The 16,927-nt window shown below is 34.3% G+C and overlaps 1 protein-coding gene across 5 annotated transcripts in view; it reads left to right on the top strand.

Moving 5' to 3' along the window:
• ZNF236 (zinc finger protein 236) overlaps positions 1-16,927 on the top strand; it is a 212,040-nt gene that overhangs the window by 58,788 nt on the left and 136,325 nt on the right. For all 5 annotated transcript variants that reach the window (XM_027852409.1, XM_027852410.1, XM_027852413.1 and 2 more), the window contains 3 exons: positions 579-757; positions 12,618-12,742; positions 16,095-16,267. In XM_027852409.1, coding sequence (XP_027708210.1) covers positions 579-757; positions 12,618-12,742; positions 16,095-16,267 — 477 coding nt within the window. The remainder of the gene's footprint in view (positions 1-578; positions 758-12,617; positions 12,743-16,094; positions 16,268-16,927) is intronic.

A 16,927-nucleotide genomic window follows, 5' to 3' on the forward strand; every position in this document is an offset into this window, starting at 1 on the left:
AATGCGATTGGTCTTTGTACTTTCCTTAAAATAGAGGTTCTAGAAGAAGAGAGATTCAGTTAGAGGAAGGGGCCACAGGTAAAGACTAAGAGGTGTCCAAATATTCTTTTTAAAAAATTATTTGTAAGCTTCTTTAGGGCTGTGACTGTCTCTTATTCAATGAGATCAAATGAAATGTTATCTTAAGCATTTTGTAAAGTTTAATGCATTATATAAATGTCAGTTATTGTTATTATTGACTATTATTCATCATTATATTATTTTGTATGCTTAGCATAATGTCTTGATCATAGTAGGCACTTAGTACATATGAATTAAATTCTAGCTGGAAAACACCTCAAGTAGTCTCACCATAGTTCATTTATTTTTATTCATGTAAATAAGTTGTCATTTGGAAATGAGAATATTTTGAAAGTAGGAAGAGAAGTTATTTCAGATAAAAATATTACTTTGAGTAGTGATCTGAAATATATTCTATCAGTTACCTTAAAAAGTAATGATTTTGAAGTAGCTATTTTGCTTACTAATAAAAAGTATTTGAATATCTTGGTTGTTGATAAATATTTTTAATTTTATAGAATCTCATCTGTTCTGAATGTGGAGATGAATTTACTCTTCAGAGCCAATTGTCTATACACATGGAAGAACACCGGCAGGAATTAGTTGGGAACCGAATTTATACTTGCAAATCCTGCAAGAAAGAGTTTGAAACTTCTTCACAACTCAAGGAACACATGAAAACTCATTATAAAATAAGGTAGGAATTTTATTTTTGCTTTAGTAAGAAGCTGTGCAGTAAATTAAAATTCATTGTTCAAAGTTTGGTTTATAAGGTGGAATCTCATTTTAATAATATTATTAAAAGTTCTAGTTCTATTTCTAGTCCAGTTCTATGCGTCATACAAAATTTTACTTACATAGGTAAGTAGGTAACAAGCTTTTCTTAAGCTTGTAAGCTTGAGATGAAAAGCCCTCAACACAGTGCCTTGCACGTAGTAGACATTTAATGCTTTTGTTTCCTCTCCTTTCCTATCACCAGTATTCCAGGCATTGGAATATAAGTGCTGGGAATATAAATACCAGCTAGACAAAGACAATTCCTGTACTTGTGGAGCTTTACATTTTAATAATGGAAGATAACCATGATAGAAGGAACTGAAAAATGGTGGGGTGGGAGTGGGGTAGAAATATAGGGAGGTGGGACACTGCTGAAGTACTGAAAATCAGAAGTAAAGCTGGGAGAGGAATGAAGGTTGCTCCGGAATGAAGGTTGCTCCAGAATGGAGGCCACAATAATTAATTTACCAGTGGAAGAAGGGGTTGGCATGATGGATGGGTGTTTCAGGGTGAGGAGGCCCCAGGTGCTGAGAGAGAGATTCCAGGGTGAGATGGCAGCAGAGACCTGGCATGGAAGTTGAAAAAGTCAGATGCCCAGTGGGTAGGGGAGTGCAGCTGCAGAAAGCTCTGAATCAAGTAAATTTGTCAGGGCCTGCACATTTTTAGAGTAATTAATGAATATATTCTTCTGTTTAAGCATAGTACATACCTGTATTTGAATACATGTATAATATTATATATTCTTGGTGAAATTTGATGGTTCAAAAAATTGCTTATGATGTTTTATAGATACCTAAATTTATTTTCACTACACTTAAAGAAAAATTCCCCAATTACTTGTGAAAACAAGTTTTAACATAAGTTGGGTTTTTTTTTAAGTTTTGAGTTCTAAATTTTATCCTTCTCTCCCCTTCCTCCCTTGTCTTTGAGATGTTAAGCAATCTGATAATAGGTTATACATATGCAGTCATATAAAGCATTTCTATATTAGTCATTTTGTGAAAGAAAAATTAAAAAAGAGGGAAAAAAATTAATTTACCCCTTTCATTTTTGATCCCTGTAATTTGGTTTTCTTCTCTTCTTTTTTTAAATCAAATTAGCTGAGACAAATGAAGAGCCTGAGAGACAGAGTTTCTGGGTAATTAATAATCAATTTTTAATTAGGCTAGCTGATAATCAATAGATTGATAGTCAGTGGTTTTTCTTGGTAACCCAAGACAAAAACTATAGTGATCCCTGAATGTTTAAATACCTTTGGAAAAGGAGGTGCCCCTGACAGGTGAAAATCAATTCTGACTGGTGAACAGTTAATGAGGGGGTGGACTTTCAAATTTAGTAGGTGGGCTAAAAGTCTTCAGCTTCTCCTGCTGAGAACTTGGTTTGGTCATGTGACTAAGCCACCTCCAGGAATCTGGACAAAGGAATCCATTTTTATCCAGACTACTCTGTTTGGTTTTTCTCCTTCATAAGCTAGGTTCCCCTAGATTCTAATAGAGGCATAGGCATAGGGCATAGACTTACTTCCAAAGGGCAAGAATTCACCTAGATTAGATTCTGTTTGTGAGATCTTCTAGTTGAGTGAGGTCCTGCCCAAGATCCAATTTATATCCAACTGAGTGTGTATGCTATTCCCTCTTTGAGCCAATTCTGATGAGAGTAAGGTTCAAGCATTGCCCCTCCATACCCCAACCTTCCTCTCCACTGTAATAGCTCTTTCATGCCTCTTTTATGTGAGATAAATTACCTACATTCTATCTTTCCTTTCCCTTTTTTCCTAGTGTAATCTTTCTTACACCTTTTTTTTTTTTTTTTGGTAAATCATCCCATCATAGTCAATGGACACACTTACCTTTGGTCTATTTATAATCCTCCTAATTGCCTTAATAGTGAGAAAGTTCTTAAGTTACAAGTATTATCTTGCCATGTAGGAATATAAACCATTTAACCTTATTAAATTTCTTATGTTTTCTCTTTCCTGTTTACCTTTTTATGCTTCTCTAGAGTGTTATATTTGAAGATAATATTTTTTATTCAGCTTTGATCTTTTAATAAGGAATGCTTGAAAGTCCTCTATTTCATTAAATGTCCATTTTTTCCTCTGAAGGATTATAATCAGTTTACTGGGTGGGTGATTCTTGGTTGTAATCTTTGTTCCTTTGCCTTCCAGAATATCGTATTGCAAGCCTGCCATTTCTTTATTGTAGAAACTGCTAAATCTTGTGTAATGCTGACTATGGAGCTCCAGGATATTAGGATTGTTTCTTTCTGGATGCTTGCAATATTTTTCCTTGGCATGGGAGCTCTGGAATTTGGCTATGATAGTCCTCAGCATTTTCATTTTGGGATTTCTTTCACAAGGTGATTGGTAGATTGTTTCAATTTCTATTTTGCCCTTTGATTATAGAATATCAGGACAGTTTTCTTTGATAATTTCTTGGAATATGATGGCCAGGCTCTTTTCTCCCCCCTGCTTTTTTGTTTTAATCATGGCTTTCAGGTAGTCTAGTAATTCTTAAATCACCTCTCCTGGATCTATTTTCTAGGTCAGTTTTTTTTTTTCAATGAGAAATTTTACATTTTTCTCTATTTTTTCATTCTTTCGATTTTGCTTATTGTTTCTTGATGTCTTATGGAGTCGTTAGCTTCCACTTGCCCAATTCTATGTTTTAAGGAATTATTTTCTTCCTTTTCCATTTGGTCAATTCTACTTTTTAAAGAGTTGTTTTCTTCAGTGAATTTTTGTATACTTTTTTCTATATTTTGTGCTTCCTTTACCAAGTCATTGATCCTTTTTTCATGATTCTCTTCCATTATTCTCATTTCTTTTCCCTTTTTTTTTCTTCTTGTCCTACTTGCTTTTAAAAATCCTTTTTGAGCTCTTCCATAACTTCTTTTTTGGGCCTGAGACCAATTCACATTTTTCTGTGAGGCTTTGCATGTAACAGTTTTGACATTGTTGTCCTCTTCCAAGTTTGTGCCTTGATTCTTCCTGTCACCATAGTTACTTTCTAATATCAGGAATTTTTTTTTTGTTTTTTGCTCATTTTTTTCTGCCTATTTTGGGACTTTGTACTTTTATATAAAAGTTGCGCTCTGCTCCTGGAGTGGAGAGGGCATTGTCCAAAGCTTTTGCTGGGGCTTGGGGCCTTGCTGTTGGCTTGCAGGCCTTAAGGCCTAGTGACTGGCTTGTGTGGGAGTGGGGTCTTTGCTGGCCTGCCCCAGGGGTGGGGCCTTGCTTCTGGCCTGCACTAGGGAAGGGGTCTTACTGTGGTGGTGGCCTGCATGGGCTGATGGCTTGCCTTAGGGCTAGGGCCTCTCTTCTGGTTTGCACTGTGGGCAGGGTCTCACTGGTGGCTTGCTTTGGGATTCAGTGCCTCATTGCAGGTCCCCTTGGGGTGTGGCTTGGGGCTGCTGTGGCTCCCCTCACACCCCAGTGAGACAGACCTTTCCTACTGACCCTCCAAGCTGTCCTGAGCTGGTAAGCTGCTTCATTGCTCCAAAATAAATTCTGAGGAATTTTTCATGGCTTTTTGGAGGAGACTTTGGGAGGACTGAGGTGTTTTCTGCCTTACTCTGCCACCTTGGCACTTGGAGTCTTTACTACACTTTTAGTAATGATGTTTGTCCTGGCTATTAGTGATCAGGTTGTTTAAAGTTGAAATGAGTTGTCAAAGAAGCCTAAATTCTCAAACATCGATGATAAACTTTCTGAATTAGCCCAAGCACCAGTGTCTGGTAAGGATGTTAACCTAAAAAAACAAACCTGCGATATACCTGCCATCAACATTAACTTTCAGGAAAGTAATATATTGTCTGAGGAGCCAAAAGCATGTGACAGAATGCCCCATGGTGGTATAAACAACATCTCATTATTTATTTGTGATTCATCCAGAGGTTCTATAACATTTTTATATTGATTACCACAGAGCCTTTGTTTCAGTTCTGCAATAAGCAATGTGCTTAGTTATATATTGCTAATGTATAAAATCAATCCCCACATAGTAAGAGTGCTAAGGTATTTGATGTTCTTTTGGAAAACTGTACTCTATTTATGATACTAGCATGAGCAGTTACTATAAAATTTACTGTCTTCCAGGGAGATAGTTTTGAGACACTGTTCATGCTTAGTCCTAAATCCATTATCAGTCCTGAATAGAACTGAGTATGGCTTTCAGTCAAAATATTTTAACATTGTATTAATCATGATATAAATGTATGACTTCAAGTTTCATGGCTCTGCTGAAAAGCACACCAAATGCTACTCCATGTCATGGATACTCTTTTTGGTAATGGCAAAACTTCATTTGACTAGATAAGTGTATAGCATTTTTAATGAGTTGAAGGAAGAATAAAAATTTAAGACTTTGAGTTTGAGTAGGGAGGTCAAATTGTACCAGTACTTTTAAAGTGATACTTAAAATACCTTGATTTTCTATATTCAGAAATAGAAGGATATCAAGGAGAAAGCTGAGGCTTGAGACATTGGTGCCTTGAAATCAAAGCTTAATCGGGGAAACATATTTAGAACAATTAGTACCTATGCAAAGTCAATCTTTTTTCTGGTTAATTTTTTGTATTATCATGCATTTTCCCCCTCTCTCCCCATCACTTTGTATTTCACTCTTCCCACTCTCCAACCCTTCAAGAATGAAGGGAAATGGAGGGAAACAAAATCCTGATAACAAAGACAAATTGTCTAGCAAAATAAATTCCCATATTGATAACATGGAAAAAATGTGTGTATCATTCTACATATTAGTCCATCATTACCTTTCTGGTAGGAGGTGAAACATTCTTATTTGGTCCTTTGATTAGTTATTGCCTTGATCACAGTTCTTAAGTCTTTGTTCATTTTTGCTGTGTTGGTGTTAATAACACAAATTATTCTCCTGGTTCTACTAAATTCTCTTTTTATCAGCCCTTACAAGCCATCTCAGGTTTCTCTGAAAACTGTATCTTTCTTCATTTCTTATAGCGCAGTAGGATTACATTAAATTTACATATCATAGTTTGTTCAGTCATTCCCCAGTTGATGAGTATCCCCTTAGATTCTAGTTTTTTACCACCATGCAAAAAGCAGCCATAAATATTTTTGTATATATAAGACTTTTTCCACTTTCTGGTCACTGAGGTATAGGCTTAACAGTGATATCATTAGGTCAGTGCGTAGGCACAATTGAACTTTTGGGGCCTATTTCCAGATAGCTTTCCAAAGTGTCTGTATCAAAAGTGCCATCAGTATTGCTGTTTTCATATAGCCTCTCCAACATTTGCCAGTTTCATTTTTTGTTAATTTTTTTTTTTTTTTTTGGCAAGGGGAGGTGAGAGACTTTTGCCAATATAATGGGAATGAGTTATAACCTAAGAATTGCTTTGTTTTTCTCTAATTATTAGTGATTTCGGACATTTTCCCCACATATATCTATACATAGCTTGTATTTCTTCCTTACTGTTTATCCGTTGGCAGCTGATTTTTGTCATAAGTCAGTGCCTTATATAGCTTAGAAATCAGACTTTTTTTAATATGTGTAATCATGTAAAACATATTTCAGTATTAGTCATGTTGTAAAAGAAGAAACAGACCCAAAAAAACCCACCAGAAAAATAAAGTGAAAATAGTATCTTTTGATCTGCATTCACACTCCATCAATTCTTTCTCTGGATGTGGATAGCATTTTCCTTCATGAATCCTTCGGAGTTGTCTTGGGTCATTGTAATGCTGAAAAGAGCTAAGATTGCGCAATGTTGCTTTCACTGTGTACAGTGGTTCTGCTCACTTCATTTTGCATCAGTTCATGTAAGTCTTCCCAGGTTTTTCTGAAAGTATCCTGCTTGTCATTTCTTATAGAACAATAGTATTCCTTTACCTTCATATAACACAGGTTGTTCAACCATTCCCCAATTGATGGACAGTCCCTTGATTTCCAATTCTTTGCCACCACAAAAATAGCTGCTATAAATATTTTTGTACATGTAAGTCCTTTTCCCTTTTTTTGTGATCTCTTTGGGATACAGACCTACTAGTGGTATTGCTAGATCAAAGGGTATGCACAGTTTGATTTCCCTTTGGACGTAGTTCCAAATTGTTCTCCAGAATGGTTAGATCAATTCATAGCCAACAATTGATCACCAACAATGATCAATATCCCAATTTTCTCATATCCTCTCCAACATTTATCATTTTCCTTTTTTGTCATGTTAGCCAGTCTGTTAGGTGTGTGGTGGTACCACAGAGTTGTTTGAATTTGCATTTCTCTAATCAGTAGTGATTTAGAGCTTTTTTTCATATGACTACAGATTGCTTTAATTTTATCATCTGAAAACTGTTCATATCCTTTGACCATTTATCAGTTGGGGAATGACTTGTATTCTCATAAATTTGACTCAGTTGTCTATGAGGCCTTTACCAGAGACACTGACTATAAAGATTGTTTTCCAGCTTTCTGCTTACCTTCTAATTTTGGTTGCATTGGTTTTGTTTGTGCAAAAAATTTTAAATTTAATATAATCACAATTAACTTTTTAATTTGTAATCATCAAAATTAACTGTTTTATAATGTTTTCTATCTCTTGTTTGGTCATAAATTCTTTCCTTCTCCATAGATCTTGCAGGTAAACTATTCCTTCCTCTTCTAATTTGCTTATTATGGTATCACCCTTTATGTCTAAATCATGTCCCCATTTTGACTTTATCTTGGTATACAATGTAGATGTATGTCTAGCTTCTGCCATACTGTTGTCCTGTTTTCCCAGCAGTATTTGTCTCAGTGAATTTTTCTCCTACAATTTAAGGTTTTGGGGTTTATCTAACTAGATTACTATGGTTATTTACTACTGTATCTTGTGTACCTAATCTATTCCACTGATCCACCACTCTAAGAAATAAGAGTTTTATCAAACATTTGTTGAAAAGATTTTTTTTTCAGTCCATCCTTCACCAACTTTCCAAATAATCTTCCTGAAGTGCAAATACAATCATGTCAGTTGCTTTTCTCCTACCCTCTCCTTCCATTTAGTAAACTCTAGTTGACTCCCTGTGACCTACAGGAACAAGTATAAATCTTCTTTTGGCTTTTAAAGCCTTTCATAACCTGGCCCCTTCCTACCTTTCCAGTCTTCTTATACTTTATTCTTCTCCATGTACTACTTTTCAGTACATTGACCCTGATCTCCTTATATTCAAAAAGAAGACATTCCATCTCATACCTCTGTGTCTTTTCATTGGCTGTTACTTGTATCTGGAATGCTGCTCTTCCTTCTTGTCTCTGTCACCAGTTTTTCCTAGTTCTCCTCAGATGTCACCTTAAACCCTATTTTCTGTAATGGAGAGTTATTCTTTTTCCTGTGTTTGTGTTTTGGGTTTCTCTTTTACTGTAATCCCTCTTTATTGTGGAGTTCTTTTTTTGTTTACTTATTTGGTCCTGATTTTGTATTCCCTAGGATCTTGTCTTTTTGCTTTTTTCTTTGAGTATCAAGTGCTTTATTTTTCAAGGCTATTGGCATTACAGAAAGTAATTTGGAACTATGGCCCAAAGATATTAAGCTTTGAATACTCTTTGACTCAGCAATACAATTTCTGGGTCTGTACTCCAAAGAAATCAAAGAGAGAACAAAAAGACCAATATGAATGCTCTTTTTGTGTTGGCAAAGAAGTGGAAACTGAGGAGATACTCATCAGTTGGAGAAAGGCTAAACAAGTTGTGGTATAAAAATGTGATAGAATGCTATTGTGCTGTAAGAAATGGTGAGATGGATGATTTCCAGAAAAACCCTGGAAGACTTATATGAACTGATGCAAAGTGAAGAGAGAGCAGCATCAGGAAAACAGCCTATACAATAGCAACAATATTGTAAAGATCATTAGCTTTGAAGTACTTAGTAACTCTAATCAACACAATGACTTACCACAATTCAAAGGCCTCAAAAAGAGTCATGCTATCTGCTTCCAGATAGCTGATGGAATTAGAGTGCAGATTGAAGCATATTTTAACCTTCCTTCCTTCCGTCTAACTTTTGTTGCTATTAGTAGAAGACAAACCAATCACAAAAGATAAAATGGATAATTTTGATAATATGAAACAAAAGCTTCTGCACAATGTACCTAGAATGAGGTAGGAGGTTGAATGGGAAAAAAAAATCTTTGTATCAGATTTCTCTGATAAGGCTTTCATATTTGAGATACATAAACAATTTTTTTAATTTTAAATTTTATTTAAATTTAAATTTTAAAAATATGCACAGATTCATATAATGACCAAATGCCATAATGACCAAAAGCTGTTCCCCAGTAGATAAGTGTTCATAGGCTATGAAAAATTCTCAAAAGAAAGTCTAACTATTAATAACCACATAAAAGAATGTTCCAAATCAATAACAAAAGAAATAGAAATCAAAACAACTCTGATTTTTTTTTTTTAAACTCAGGTTCTACAAATTTTTGTAGAGGAATCATTGAAAGTTAAGCATACTGATCAATTTTATTTTTGGTGGAGATGTGAATCAGCTTTGGAAAATAATTGGGAATCATGCACATAACTTATAAGAAGTAAAGGTCTATAGTTGTGGTATAGAAGGTGTTTTCAGACTTTTTCAATGTGTTCGGCAGTTTTGTTGTTTTTTTTCTTTTTCTTTAAGATGTTATTTCTTATTTGCTGAAAAGGAAGGAGAGGAATGTGGGGAAGGTATGCAGGAAGGGCAGGCACATAGTTGAGAAGTTAGAGGAAGTCCAAAATGAGTATAGCCTGGTGGGAGATGAGGTATGTCTGTTTTGTGCCCCCTCCTTAAATAAAGGTTGAGGAGTTCCTGGCTCCGTCCAGTCAGAGGGACAGAGAGTACTGATTAGGTGTGAAGATCTAGGCTGATTGGATCTCACAGGGTGGTGAGATTTTCCAATAATGGGTACTATTTATTTGATTATTGTTCCTGAAGTAAAAACATAAATTACCAACATAGGTACAATAGGAAATAGGTAATTTAAATAGACCAATTCTGAAGGAGAAAATAACAATTATCCTACGATAAAAAAATCTGGCAAATATGAGCTTCAAAGTGAATTTTTCCAAAACTTTGAAGAATCTAAGTCCCTATTGGTAGGCTGTTTAGAAATATAAAGACAGGTTTTTTTAGATGACAATTACAACTTCTAGAACCTAGTAAAGACAACACCAAATGCTAAAATTATAGACCACTTCTTATTGTGAATATATACTTGTATTGTGATGAATCTTTTATTTCATTGATGTGGATATACCCTCCAGCAGTAGACAAAACAGTTTAGCCATGCTTTTCCATCCTATGTCACTCTAGTCCATACCTTCCTGTGAATCTTCCCCAGGTGGTCTAGCACTTAATGTGCTAAGGGCTATCTTCTGGATAGTTTGGTGTAACATTCAAGCTGCTAATTAGTTCTCATCGGTTATATCAATGGCCCACTTGCATTTCTATTTATACATTTCTGTTACTCTGTTTCTCTTGTGCAGTTATTTGTTGGTAATATGTATAGGCAACTCACACCCTTCATTTACCTTTGAGTGAACTTCAAACTTAATTCTGTAGGCAGTATAGTATTGCCTGACTTCCAGACCTAGAGCATTACCACAGGAGTGTGGATGTTGAAAAGCCGGGCCATTGTTTCAGGAAATAGTTTGGGGTCATTTAAAAGTACTGTATAATTTTTTCTTTTCAATTATAGTTTGCCTTATAATCTGTTTTAGAGTATCTTATCACAGATATTTGTTTTGATGGAACAGCTCAATGAATTGTCCAGTCATGCTTGTCATAGCCAGGCCATTATTCATATAAAACGTTTTTGTTTTTTCCTGTGTATGTGGTTAGATCGGACTCTTTTTCAGTGACTTATGTATGTGATTTAGGAGGATCTTCAGTGTTCTGTGGCCTGACACAGTCAACACAATAAGTGCAAGGAAGCAGGAGTATTTGTTGTGCAGTGGATAGAGCACCAGCCGAGTTCAAACCTGGCCTTAGATACTTACTAGCTGTGTGACCCTGGGCAAGTCACTTGACCTGATTTGCCACAGTTCCTCATCTGTAAAATGAACTGCAGAAGGAAATGGCAAACTACTCCAATATCTTTGCCAAGAAAACCCCAAAATGTCATGAAGAGTCAAACATGACTGAAAGAGCTGAACAACAACCACAACAATAATTCCATCAGTAGAGAATCCATCTTGTATTTAGACTCTTTGTTGAGTATGGTCCATGAAGATCATCAAACATGACTGGCACTCGTATATTTATCTCCCTGTTTTATACTCCACTTAATAAAAATGATTAGAGAGTTTTTTGTTTTTAACAAAGTTATCACTTGTTAGGTCTTCAAAAGAGTCTTATAATTCTGACAGAGGGACAGGAGACCCTTTGCTGGAAAAGGACCTTTATGGAGGTATTTTGTTTTACCAAATAAAATACTTTTTTGACCAGTCAGACAGTAAGCACAGGTGTGAGATCTTGTATTCTCTATACCTTTCAACTTATGTATGTCTATAAAGGTGTCATTTCCTGTAGAGTATTGTTTGTAAAACCTTGCTTGTACCCTTCTCATACTTTCACAAAAGATTCTGTAGGTGTGTGTGTAAATTATTGTCATAAAGATTTTGTGAGAATAGGTATTTAGGCATATGTGGTTAATAGTTACTGATATTTTCTTAAGTCAATTTTGTGGGTAATAATAAGGTCCATATTAATGAAAATAGAAACTAAAAATTAACAGCATGTTAGTTATGAAAATATACATTTAAGAATTATTTGTCATTTAAAAGCTATACCAGAAATGCAAAACTGTTTTAATATTAGAGGCAAAAGCATATATCTATAATAGCTACCGATTGATAAGTATAGAAAATGCCTTCAGCAGATTTAGCATTCATTTATTTTAAAACATTGCAAAAAATAGAAAGATATTTTTCATTAGTATGATAAATTTTATCCTGTTTGCTCTTCAAAGCCCTTCAGAACCAGACTTTCCCTTCCCTGCCTCCTTTTCCGCTGTTCTTATACTATAGTCCCCAACACACACTCTATAATGAAGAGACACTGACCTCCTATACTTTCCTCAAATAAGACACTCCGTGTTCTTAATCTGGAATGCTTTCCATTCTGGTCTCCTGGCTTTCCTGCTTTCCTATACATCTCTTCTGGAATCTTAACCTTCTGCAAGAAGCCTTTCTCAGGTCCCATTGATACTAGTGCTTTACCTCTCCCAATTTATCTTGTTTGTATCTCTCTTTCTATCTCTTAATTTAGCCTGAACTGTATATACCTTGTTTGTGAATAGTTTGCATGTTGCATGTTGACTTCCTTGAAGGCAAGAAATGTTTTTTGCTCTTTTTTGTCAATAAGCATTTATTAAGAGCCTGTTGTTTTCAAAATGCTGGGGATATGCAGAAAGGCCAAAGACATGCGCACTCTAGAACTTGCAATCTAATGGAGGAGCTAACAATGCAGTCAGTGCCTGATATATAAAAAGTTTAATAAATTCATGTTGACAATTTCTATCTAGTAGCACAGAGAGAGAAAGAAAGAGAGAGAGAGAGAGAGAGAGTGTCTGCGTGTGTGTACACATAGTACCTTGCTAAGTATTTTGGGATTTGGCTTTCTGAAATAAAGTACATGGTAGTGGTATCTGCATGTTGATTTTTTATTTCTGATTACAGTTTATGGAAGATTCTTATGAAAAATGTGCTAAACTTTCTGATAAGATTAAATTTTGAATGCATATAAGAGTGAATACTAATTAAATAATGAACTTTCTTTGTCACCAGGGTGTCAAGTACAAGGTCATATAATCGGAACATTGACAGAAGTGGATTCACATATTCATGTCCCCATTGTGGGAAGACTTTCCAAAAACCAAGCCAGTTAACTCGACATATTAGGATACACACAGGTATGAAAGGAACATTTGCTTTAAGAAAATTCAGAATCTTAAATAGAAATAACCAGGGATTTATTAAGTGCCTACTGTGTTCAAGGCATTATGTTAAGTACTTTGGATACAAATACAATAAATGGATGATCCTACTCACATGCAGCTTATGTTATAATAGAGGAGACAAGAAATACACTCAGAATAAATACAAATAAGTTTGAAATAGTTAAGCACAAGATAGTTTTGAGGCACTAGCAATTAAAGAGATCAACAAATGCTTCACTTAGATGGTGGTGCTTGAGTTATGACTTGAAAAAAGAGTGATTCTGCAATGCAGAGTTGAGAGCGTACATTCTAGGCATTGGGAGCAGTCATTAAAAGGCTCAGACAGTGAAGGGCCGTTTGGGAGAAGCCTAGAGAAGGTCAATTTATAATAATAAAGTTTTGGCATTGTGTTTTGAAGTTTTAAAGTACTTAAGATTACCATTTGATCCAACTCCTGATATTTTTTTCCCCCAATACTTGGTTTTCTTAGTAGGAAGAAAAATTAAAATTCTTGTCTTTTAACTTTATTGTAATAGTATGTTTGTATATCATCATATTTATATTGTTTTCATTCAACATTGAGTGGTATTTTGAAATGTCTGTTTAAACAAATGTGAGCTGGTTTAACTTCTGATATTTGTTGAGGTCTTGATATTCTGCTTTATTCTCAATAGATGTTCTAAAAAACGTTTTACAGAAAGGCTTGTATGTTTAATACTAAAACATTCAACTTTGCCACTTAGTTGATTTTTGTTTATAGTGATCATGAAGTACTTTTTGAATCATCAAGGAAAGGTTAAATTCAGCATACTTTTAGTGATAAATGTATCTTAATGTTCTAATTTTTTAAAAAGCTACTAATTTTTATATTATAACTTCATTAATTATTAAACTTGGATAAAACTTTAGAACTCATTTGTTGCTTAATTTATTCTTCTTACATAAAGTTATTAAAGTATCCTATTTCCTCTTATGTTTATTGGGGCAGTGTACATCTTTGTAAATATTCATCTATTTCATTTAGATTGTCATTTTTAATTGGGTTATAATTGGGCAGCATAGCTCCTAACAATTGCTGTACTTTCATCTTCATTGGTGGTGCATTTTTATCCTTTTCATTTTTTATATTGGTAATTTTTCTTTTTTTAATCAAATTAGCTAGTGGTTTTTCTATTTTATTTCTTTCACAAGATCCTAGTTTTATTTATTAGTTCAATAGGTTTTTGTTTGTTTTTTGTTTTGCTTCTTTGTTTTTTTGACTTTCAGTTTTATTAATCTCTGCTTTGATTTTCAGGATTTCCATTTTGGAGTTTAATTGGGCATTTAAAATTTTTTTTCCTAGTTTTATTTTTAGCTGCATGCCCAATTCGTTGATCTGCTCCCTGTTTGACTTTTTTTTAAAAGCCCTTTGTAATTTAATACTTGCTTTATACCCCACATTTCACTACCTACACCTTACATTCCCCTACATAGTTTGTGCTGTAGTCATATTGGCTTCCTTACAGTTCCTGCAACAGGATACTCCATCTCCAACCCAGGCATTTTAACTGGCTGCCCCCCTGTCTGAAAATCTCTTATTTCCATATCTCAGACTCCTGGTTTCCTTTCTTTCTTTAAGTGCCAGATTAAATCTCTTCTATAGGAAACTTTTCCCAATCTGTTATAATTTGAGTGCCCTCTGTTGATTATATCTAATTTATCCTGTATATCACTTATTTGTACATAGAGGTTCACACATTGTCTCCCCCATTTGACTGTTTCTTGAGAACAAGGACTGGCTTTTGCATTTCTTTGAATTTCCAGTGCTTAGCACAATACCTGGCACTATGGTGCCAGTACACACTTAATAAAGTTTGACTGACTCCTGGAGAGAATTCCTCATCCATACCTCTTGTTGTGCCTTAATTTAAAGTAAAGAAACCTCCTGAATACTTTATTCAACATTATTCTTCCCTCATGGAAACAAGTTTTAAGGAAATAACTTTTATTACCATAACAACCATATTATCCTAAACTTTGAAGCCTTAGACTCCTATAATGAATTGCAAAGCCCTGAGAGACCCTGGAAACCTTGTCCAAACCCCTCTAGCTTGCTCAGAGAAGTTAAGTGACTTGTCTAAGTTAATCACTTGTGAATGAAGTCTTTGCTAGGTAAACAGATTTCAGTTTTTTACATGTTCTTCAAGGGGCCTTGTATTTTGCATTTTTTTAAAAAACTTAGAACAATTTTTAAATACCACTTAAAACATTGACATTACACTCATAAGTGCTTTGGTAACTGTGTGTGCCATAAAATCAAAGGTTTGCGAAATATAAAAACATTTGTAGAAAGAACTACAATATTTTTGAATATTGTTTAGGTTCTTGACAGATAACAGATGTGCAAATGATATTATTTCTCAAATAATTTTATATTTTATATTCACCAATCCATTTAGAACCTATTTGTGAAGGATTATTCTAGATGTTGAGTGAGACGCAAAAGAAAGATAGTCTTTGTCCTTAAAAAATTTACGTTCTAGTAGGGACGTTTGCATAAACAAATTACTCATACTAAATAATAGTAAAAAGCACAAGTACAAAATGCTAGGAGAGTTGCCTGCAGGTAAGGTGAGGTGGCCTTTGGTTGTGGGACACATTCCAGCTGGTTTTGAAGAATGAGGTAGGATTTATTAAATAGAGAAAGGGTTTGGAAGTAGGACATAAGAAAAAAAATTCAAAGCATATGAAATGGCATTAGCAGAGTGGTAGAGGTGGAAAAACAAGAGACATTTCAAGACACTGTGATTCTGCTATAGCAAAGAATAGTTGAGAGCTAGTAGAATGAAGGAAAGGCTAGAAAGCTAGGTTGGGGTCAGAGGGTGGAGAGCCTTGAACACCTAGCCAATCATTTTGACTTTATTCTGTTGCATTTATGAAATTTCTCTCAAATGATCAACTCATAGAATAATGGTTGTTATGGTTGCTTTTAAAAAATTCATTTGTTCAAGAGGTGATAGTTTAAAAATTCACTTAAGAAAGAAATTTTTACTAACCCCTAGTTTCTTAAATACAAATTTTTATTAAACACCTATTATATGTTAGGCATTTTGCTAGTTCCTGGGCATACAAGCATAGAGAATGAAACAATCCATACTCTTCAAAAAGCGATAAAGCTCTTAATAGTTACTTGTTATTAAGTGATTAGTTTTTAATGTCATTTATTCTTTATTGAGAGAAACTATAGAATTTTTTTTTTGGCATTTGGACTTTTCTTTAAGGCATATTGTGGTGACTTGTACTTGCACAATTATGGGATTATGTTTTTGTAACTTTTTCATTTTAGGCGAAAGACCATTTAAATGTAGTGAATGTGGAAAAGCTTTTAACCAGAAGGGGGCATTGCAGACCCATATGATTAAACATACTGGTGAAAAACCCCATGCCTGTGCCTTTTGTCCTGCAGCCTTTTCTCAGAAAGGAAATCTTCAGTCACATATACAGCGAGTTCATTCAGAGGTAAGTTTACTAGTTAGTGATATGTTATCATAAATGGACTCTTTCTTATATGCTCACCTTTGTTTTTTTTAAATGTAGATTCAGAGTTAAATATTGAATAGTCTATAAATTTTATACTTACAATCATTTTTATCTTTCACTTATTTATTGGAAACATGAATTAATTGACTGTACAAAATAAATATTTCAATATTTATTTCAATTCTGCTATATGTAAATATTTGAAAAATGAATGTCACCTTTGTTGATGATAATGAAATTATATCAGGATAAGACTTAAGAATCTTACTAATTCCTAAAATATTTATATAAAAAGGGAAAAAGGAAAATTAGAAAAAATAATAAAATGTGTGCATTGTAATTGTGCTACTCTGGATATTAGTGAATTCTTTCATTTGTCTGCTGTACTTGTAATTTATTCTGTACCTACTGTATCATACATGGCAGACATACCTGCTATCTGATCAATGAATTAATAATAACTCCATTAGGCAGTTGTTTAATACTTATGCTGGTTCTATAGCAATTTTTCAGGCTTTTTCCTTTTGAGTGGATGTTATTTCAACTGTGTTAATTTATTTAATTGAATGCAAAAAAATGCTTTTATAATGCTTTAAAATATTCGAGGTAACTTTTTGGTTCTTACTATGGCCAAGTAGT

Source organism: Vombatus ursinus, unplaced genomic scaffold (assembly GCF_900497805.2).
Source record: "Vombatus ursinus unplaced genomic scaffold, bare-nosed wombat genome assembly UNPS02009573.1, whole genome shotgun sequence".
NCBI lineage: Eukaryota > Metazoa > Chordata > Mammalia > Diprotodontia > Vombatidae > Vombatus > Vombatus ursinus.